At 35.5% G+C, this 9,126-nt stretch overlaps 1 protein-coding gene across 15 annotated transcripts in view; it reads right to left on the reverse strand.

The window, feature by feature from the left end:
* The window catches only part of mia2 (MIA SH3 domain ER export factor 2), a 38,361-nt gene extending 29,902 nt beyond the window's left edge, over positions 1-8,459 (reverse strand). For 4 of the 15 annotated variants that reach the window (XR_015512482.1, XR_015512481.1, XM_087288726.1 and 1 more), the window contains exons 1-4: positions 8,218-8,459; positions 7,925-8,058; positions 7,573-7,665; positions 5,136-5,346 (exon numbers count right to left, since the gene is read on the reverse strand). Coding sequence is in view for 9 of the 15 variants with exons in the window: in XM_087288726.1 (XP_087144852.1) it covers positions 5,136-5,346; positions 7,573-7,665; positions 7,925-8,058; positions 8,218-8,338 (559 nt within the window). In the remaining 6 variants the exon portion in view is untranslated. 15 annotated transcript variants of the gene reach the window in all.
* Positions 8,460-9,126: the final 667 nt, after the last annotated feature.

Here is a 9,126-nt window from a genome sequence, read left to right on the forward strand (position 1 = left end):
CCGTAAGAATAAGATAACAAAACAGGATTGTGAAAAACCAGGATTTCCCATCAATCAAATATGCAAACGTTTTTTCGCCATGCAAAAAATTCATCAAAATTAATAGATCCAATTACGTTACACTCTTAAAAATAAAGGTTCCAAAGGTGGGGTTTAGCAGTGATGCCAAGAAGGAACCATTTTTGGTTCCTCAAAGATCCTTTTAATGACATTTCTTAAATATTTATTTCTCCTGATATCAAGGACATTTTTAAAATCTAAAAGAAAATCCTCTATGAAGAAACTTTAGTGTCATGGAAAGGTTCCATGGATGGCAAAAGTTCCTTGTGGAACCATAGATGCCAATAAAGAACCTTTATTTGTAAAAGTGCTTGCTTTTATTTTCGTAAATGTTCAGTACGAATCATCTGTACCTTGTCTTTCTACATTGATATCTGCTATCGCAGCTGAATATGTCTTTTTTAGAGTAGATAAAAGGGTAAGCAGCTTTTGTAGAGCAGGATATTCTTTATTATTATCATTATCCTCGCCAGGTCTGTTATCTTGCTGAATAAGCCCCAGTTTTGTGTTCATCTTCATATAATACTCCAACAGCTGTTCAAAGTCACTGAGTTCCTCAAGATCATTGTTATCTGGACCCGTATGGGTGTTTTCCACTTTGGAATCGAGCCATGATAACTTGTGGTCTCCAAATAAATCCGACAGATCTTGAATGTTCTGCTCGCTCAGATGAAAATTCAAGTTTTTATATACTTTAAAGTTTTCCGGAGAATGACTGAAAGTCTTTTTGTGTTGAGGTCTTCCGAGCTGCTCTTCCTGTTCATCTTGTGAATGCACTGCCATGTCAGCATCATTACTTTGAACATGTATGACACCTGTGTCTCTTTTCTCCCGTTTTCTGACATATTCTGATTTGGTTTGATGATCGTCATCATTTGCAGTTTCCTCTTTATGCTCTACAGTCTGATTTTGATCAAGTGTGATATAATTAGTACTGTCATCCAGAACTGGCTCTTCCTTTGAGAAGAAATGACTTGTTAAATTTGGTTCTGTGGATGCTTTATGTCCATTTGAGTCCGTGTTAAAAATGTTACCATTGTCTGTCTTTTCCGGAATGTCAAGATCATGACCGTCATTATTTGAGACCCCAAATCCTTCTGATGTGTTTGTTGTGTATCCATTTTTGTTGTGTGTGTCCTCCTTAATCTCTTTAGTTTCAAATTCAATTTCTGTGGGTTCAGAAACTGTCCCTGGTTTCTCTTGTTCTTCATGAATTTTAACCTTATCTGTATATTTGCTTTCTGAATCAGTGTCCTTACTTATAGCTGCTTTCTCCACAGATCCATCATGCGATTCCATGGTATTATTGATTTCATCATTAGTGGTGTTTGGGGCTGAATTTGGCTCAAGATGAATTTGATCTCTTTCTTCATCAAGTGAATTTATGTCTGTGCTCAATTCATCTTCATTGCTTATATCCAGTGGTTCTGAATCTGGTAACTTTTCTTCATCAAATGTGATGTCTTTTGACAATGCCTCAACAAATTGTACTTCTTTTCCGTCCATAACTACATTATCATTTCTATTTATAGCTAAATTATCATTTCTGCTTATATCTAACCCATTAGTGCTGTCCATAACTAGCCCATCATTTTTGTTTGTAAGTGATTCATCTTTTATGCCCATAACTAACCCATCATTTATGTCCATAACTAATTCATCTTTTTTGTCCATAACCGATTTATCTGTGTCTAACCCATCAAATCTGTCCATAACTAACCCATTATTTTTGTCCATAACTGATTCATAATTTCTGTCTGTCTCTATCCCATCCTTCCTGTCCATAACTAACCTATTATTTTTGTTCATAACTGATTCATAATTTCTGTCTGTCTCTAATCCATCATTCCTGTCCATAACTAACCTATCATTTTTGTTCTTAACTGATTCATAATTTCTGTCTGTCTTTAATCCATCATTTATGTCCATAACTAACCCATCATTTTTGTCCATAACTAACCCATCATTTTTGTCCATAAGTGATTCATTTATGTCCATAACTAACCCATCATTTCTGTCCAACCCATCATTTCTGTCTGTAACTAACCCATCATTATTGTCCACAACTAACCCATAATTTCTGTCCGTAACTAACCCATCATTTTGGTCCTTAACCGATTCATCATTTCTGCCTGTGTCTAATCCATCATTTATGTCCATAACTAACCCATCATTTTTGTCCAACCCATCATAACTGTCTGTAACTAACCCATCCTTATTGTCCACAACTAACCCATCATTTCTGTCCGTAACTAACCCATCATTTTGGTCCTTAACCGATTCATCATTTCTGCCTGTGTCTAATCCATCATTTATGTCCATAACTAACCCATCATTTTTGTCCAACCCATCATAACTGTCTGTAACTAACCCATCCTTATTGTCCACAACTAACCCATCATTTCTGTCCGTAACTAACCCATCATTTTGGTCCTTAACCGATTCATCATTTCTGCCTGTGTCTAATCCATCATTTATGTCCATAACTAACCCATCATTTTTGTCCAACCCATCATAACTGTCTGTAACTAACCCATCCTTATTGTCCACAACTAACCCATCATTTCTGTCCGTAACTAACCCATCATTTTGGTCCTTAACCGATTCATCATTTCTGCCTGTGTCTAATCCATCATTTATGTCCATAACTAACCCGTCATTTCTGTTCATAACTAACCCATCATTAACTAATTCATCTGTTCTGTCCATAACTAACCCATCATTTCTGTTCATAACTAACCCATCATTAACTAATACATCTGTTCTGTCCATAACTAACCCATCATTTCTGTCCATAGTTAACCCATCATGTTCTGTTGCATCTTTGTCATTTAATTGTTTTTCATTATCATAATTTAATAAAACATCAGACACAGTCAGTTCTGAAATCACATCGGCTTTTACATCTTCACTAATAATGACCATCTCCGTTTGAGAGTCGCTGTATGAATAGGAAACATTTAATTCTTGTAATTTCTGATCATGTATCTCTACCTGCAATTGTTTTGATGTATCAGCAGAAGTGATGCGTTCTGTATTAAATTGATCATAATCATTTTCTTGCTGTTTTGTATTGTCTACATTTTCTTGATCAGATAGATTTGGTGTCAGTTTGCTTTGTGAAATGTCATCAACTGAATCGGTTAAGTAGTTTTCACTTTGAATAACTCCACTAATTGAATTATCTGCCAATTCAACTTCATTTTCATTCTGAATGTTAATGTCTGGTGAAGAGTCATTCAGTTCTCTAATATCGTCAGATGAAACTCTGTCTTTTAAAGTCATCGTTTCATCAGATGTGTGAGTTTCACTGATTAAATCAGCCTCTGAGATTGATTCTAGCTTGTCAGCATCAGACATTTTATCCTCCATCACATTCAGTTGCTCAAAAAAGTCCTTACCTAAAATGACTTCTTTTGCTGACTTTTCCTCATCCTTTTGCATATCTCTCATATCTTTCTCCACTTCCAAAACATCAGCGCTATTTTCACTTTTATCTTCAGACTTCTTTTCCAGGATTCGTAAATGTGTGAATGTTTCTTCAGTCTTATTAGATTTTTCATCGAGCTGTTCAGTGCTATCAGATTCAGCTGTATCTTTTAAAAAAGCCACTGTTTCTTCAGACAGAAGCTGATTTTCACCAAGCACATCGCTGTCTGTTGTTTTTAAGTCTTGTTCATTAACATCAGTCACTGTTTCTTCTTCTTGATCCTTCCTAGTGTTTTCTTCCTTACCTATATTTACATCCTTTGCTGTATTTTCCTCATTATTTTCAATATCTTGCTTCACATCTATCACATCGGCATTGTATTCATTTTTAACTTCATTTAAATTATCTGCAGACTTACTTTCAAGGATTTTGGAATTTGCGCTTTCTTCTGAAGCATTAGATCTTTCTTTTATTTGTTCAGTGCTATCAGTATCAATGCTATCTTTTAAATGAGCCATTGTTTTGTCAGGAGTTTTACCTAGTATATCTTTTGGGTTTTGGTCTTCCTCATTAACATCACTCAACATTTCTTCTTCTTGATCCTTGTTAGTGTTTCGTTTCTCATTATAATCATCCTTACTTATATTTACAGCCTCATTATTTTGCACATCTTGCTTCACGTCTTCTACTAAAACATCAGCATTGAAAGTAAATGTGCTTTCCTCACTTGCATTGGACTTTCCATCCAGTTGTTGCATGCTATCAGATTCAGTAACAGCCATAGTTTTGGTTTTATCAGACACCAACTGAGTTTCACTAAACATGTCAGTGTCTGTTGCGACTGAGTCCTGCTCATTAACATCAGTTATCATTTCTTTTTCTTCTCTATCCTCATTACTTTTTTCCTCATCAAAATCTCCCTTACCTGGATCTTCACTTTTTCCTGTCTGTTCCTCATCTGTCTTTACTACCACGTCTTCCTGAAACGGAAGCTTCATAACTGATGCCAAGCCACTGACTGAAAATATGGACTGTGAACTTGGTTCGGACTCTTTGGTTTCAATGTTCTTAATATCTGTAGCAAATTCTGTTTTTTTTTCCTCAGGTAAGATCTCATCATCATTCTCATCATGTTTAGTTTGCTCTTCTCCATAAAGATTTGTAATTTGGTTGTAGATACCACCATACCACCCCGTTTGTTCCTCTACTTTTTCACTTTCATCCTCATCTGGGTCGTTTTCCATGCTCTGATTGGGGTTAATTAAGCTCTGGTCCTCCATGTTTGGGTTTTCTTCTGCTTTCTGTGCTTCGGTTTCAGCTGAATTGTCTTCACCGAAGCCCAAGGCATCTCTACCCATGCTCATCCAGGAGTTGGTTTGCTTATCATCAGTTGGAGTATCAATATTTTCCTGAGCATCCGTCTTGAGATCCTGGTTACCGAATCCGAAAGCATTTGTCAATTCACCGCTGAGCCAACCAAATGCTCCAGAGTTTTCCTTCTCCTCAGCGTGGCTCTCCTCGATGTCCATCACTATTTTTCTGCTTTTGAAGGATTCTTCGCTGCTTTCATCCTGTGGTTCAGCATTGCTTTGTTCATTCCTGCCAAACCATCCACTAACAGCAGAGCCTATCCACGAAGACCCACCTTTTTCTGTCGTCTCGGGGCCGTTTTGATTGGAAACGTCTTGAGGAGAAATCTGGATGGGTTCAGTCTCTTCTGTATCATCGTTAGGGGTATCGTAGACTTCGTTGATATTGTTTTCTTGTGTTTCTTGTGTCAAATCTTCTGTATCATCAAATTCAGTGCTGGGCTCAATTACTACACCATTTTCATCAAAGCACATGAAGTCAAATTCCTGAGGAGAGAATTTATGCACTGATTAATATTCATGTTCTTAAAAGACACGAATCGACATGGAAGAATTGATTCTGTCTGATATTGTTTAGCTTATAGACAGAAGCTATATGAGTTAGTAAATTCTGTACAATGTAAAACGTGAAGTTTCTACCCCAAAAAAAATGATTAATTGGATTTGGAAGTGGTTGTAAACTCTTTAAATGGCCTAAACTAAATAAGTTGAACATTACTAAATTCATTTGTTTAAATTGTTTGCAGCTACTTAACTTAAAATATTTAGTAAATCCAATTAATCTTTTTTTCAGTTTAATTTATTCATTAATTTTCCTTCAGCTTAGTTCCTTATTAAACAGGGGTTGCCACAGTGGAATCAACCGCCAGCTATTCTGGCATATGTTTTTTTATGCAGCGGATGCCTTTCCAGCTGCAAGGCACTACTGGGAAAAACCCATACACACTTGCATTCACTATGGCCAATTTAATTAATCTATTTCACCAATAAAATCCTCTATGAAGGATTTGCTCTATAATAGCGTCTTTGGACTGTGGGGGAAACCAGAACACAAACACGGGGAGAACATGCAAACTCCACACAGAATGGCCAACTGACCTAGCCGGCCGGGACTCAAACCAATGACCATCTTGCTTTGATGCGACAGTGCTAACCATTGAGCCACCGTGCCACCCTTTTCAGTGTAATATGTTAGCTATTTTTCAGCTTTATGACGTATGTCTGAATGAAATGGTTAATTTTAATGAAAAAAAGTAGGGTGGGTACTTGCTTCAGTCCATCAATTGTTGATTGGATGCATGCAACTCTGAATGAAAGCTTTAGATTGCACTAAAATGGTGGAGTTAAATGTGATATTTGTAAAAAATGTTGTTTTTAGCTGAACTGGTGGCTGATAAATAAACTGCAGCCAGTGTTTAATCTTTTGCCAGTATCTTGAACATTATAAGCATTTATTTATTCAACGTTGTAGAAAAGAGTTTTTTGGCAAAAAATAAATGGGTATGGGTCCTTTACATAAAATATAAAAATCTGTCTACTGGGCTTTCATGTACACACTGTAAATGCTTACACAATGCAAATGAGTTACTTTAAACTCACTGGAAAAAGAAATGATCTCTGGGCAGGAAGTGTAGGTACTTTTTGTTATTTTGACACGTTACTACTATTTTTAATTTATTCAGCTCATATGCTGTAAAATATGCTGGATTCCATTCCTTCATTTTGTCCCAACACAAATCGATTAGGTTAACGTAATTGTTTTTGCAAATTTAAGTGGATTGAACATAAAATAATTAAGTTATCCAAAGAAAACTAAAGAAAAAAAGATTCAGCTCATTTAAGTAAGTAGTTTGATCAAGCATCACAAATCTTTTCTTGAGTGCAAGAAACCTAAGACCTTCAGGAAATTGGAAAATATGTTGATTTTTAAGATGCAGGCATGTGCACACATAGGGCTCAACCTGTGCAGTGCACATGCCCTTTTTAGTCTTGGATAGAAAATGCCCTTCCAAAATGTTCAAAAGTGCAACAACACCGCTGTTCAGTACGCACGCGACAACAACCCCCACCCTCCCACTCCTCAAAAAATTTATCCTGCACATGCCCTTTGGACAGTCTCTGCATGGGCCTGTTAAGATGCATTAAAAGCCATTGGCAATTAAAAAGCAAATAAACCTAAAGATTCTCACATATTATTTACTCAACCTACATTGGTTTCAAACCTGTTTGAGTTGTTCTCTTCTGTTGAACACAAAGGAAGATATTTTAAAACAATGTTGAAAACTTTCACAATGTTTTTCCTCTGCCATGGAAGTCAATGGCTACTGGTTTTCAACATTCATCAAAATATATTATTTTGTGTTCAACAGTAAAAAGAAACTCATAAAGGTTTGGAGTTACTTGGGGGTGAGTAAATTTAACATATATTTAAATTTTGTTTGGGTGAACTATCCTTTTGAGCTGACAAAATTGCTTGAAAAAATCCTGCATGCATGACCATGAAAGAAGTCTGTCATTTCAATGGACAATAATGACATTTACAAATGATAAATATATATAGTTGAAGTCAGAATTATTAGCCCCCCTGTATTATTAGCAGCTTTAAAATGATTGCTGTGACTTAATATGGAGCTTGATTTTATTAAATATCTCATGAAGTGTTAGGTTACAAGACAAAATACATATATATATTTTCAATAGTTTGTACATTACCTGGGTCGGCACCTGGATTTCCTTTTTCTCATCAATAAATAGCTGATCAACTTTTATAGCGTCTTTTGGAAACAATCCGAACAGCTTCTCTGTCTGCAAAATGTAAAACATTATTATGCTTGTTCAAGCTACTTATTTAAAATGAACTAAATCAACACAATTCTTCAGAATTTTGTTGGGACAACTTAATTGTTTTATGTTCAATCCACTTAAATTTGTAAAAACAAGTAAGTTAACTTAATCGATTTGTGTTGGGACAACATGAAGGAATGTAATCTAGCATATTTTACAGCATATGAACTGAATAAATTAAAAATAGTAGTAACGTGTCAAAATAACAAAAAGAACTCACACTTCCTGCCCAGAGATTATTTCTTTTTCCAGTGAGTTTGTAGTAAACGGTAATTATATCTCCTTTTTTAAAGTTTAGAAAGCGGCAGTCTTTAGTAACATGATCTCTCTGTGCCTGCACACGACTTATCATTCCTGAAAGAAGAAAAAATTGGACAAAAAGTCAAAGATAAGAAAGCATGTCAACAACTTGCACATGAGTATGACTTTGTACTAAACCATACACTCCAAAACAGGTAAACACACATCACAACACTGTAATCTTTCTTTTACAGAGTATAAAAAAGATCTTACTTTCACATTCTGGATCTCCACAGAATTTGTAGTCTGAAATCAAAGCCAAACCTTGGTGTAAAAATCCGAAGAACATTTGAAACAGAATGAATGAATGTACAGCTGCCATGTTTGGATTCATCCGGCAATTCCTCAATAGATCAGTTCCTTTGTGTACATTTTTTTTGTACAAATCCAGCAGTCAGAGGGAAAGACGAGCTAAATCCCAGCTGAATATCATTCTCTCTGTCTTGTCGGTGAATGAGCTAGTCCATGGAGATCACAGTCTGACAGGCTGAGATTGGATTAGAGGTTACTGTCAGTAAATCATTAACATCGCCACACACGCCACATCACAAACCCACACTGAACCAAAGCCACTTCCAATCTGATTTCACAATGTTAGACTATTCAATTCAAGTGTGTTTGTATAGCGCTTTTAACAATTATTGCTGTTCCAAAGCAGATTTATAAAAGATGCACATTATTGTATTACAATCAGAAACATAAAAGGTAAGGTTATTACATTGTAAAACCTCAAAAGTTAAGGTAACTCAAACCAGTTTAGAAAACCGATTGCCACAAACCATTTGAGCTAAAAAAAAAAAAAAAAAAAACTAATCTATATGAGTACTATGAACTTAATCCATTTGACTAAACGAAGCAATTTGAGCACAGTAAAACCCAATAAATGAAGAGAACTCAAACCAACTGAGTACTGTAAAACCCAATAAGTTAAGGCAACTCAAACCGTTTGAGGAAACCAATTGTCACAAACCATTTGAGTTAAAAAAAACAAATCTATATGAGTACTGTCAACTTAATCCATTTAAGTTGAAGTAATGAGGTATTTAATTAACCCATTACCTTCAACACTGAGTTCAAAATTCTTCAAATGAGTAGAATTAACTTTCAATACATTTTGGTTAA

The sequence above is a fragment of the Danio rerio genome, chromosome 17 (assembly GCF_052040795.2).
Source record: "Danio rerio strain M-AB ecotype USA chromosome 17, GRCz13ab, whole genome shotgun sequence".
NCBI classification, from domain to species: domain Eukaryota; kingdom Metazoa; phylum Chordata; class Actinopteri; order Cypriniformes; family Danionidae; genus Danio; species Danio rerio.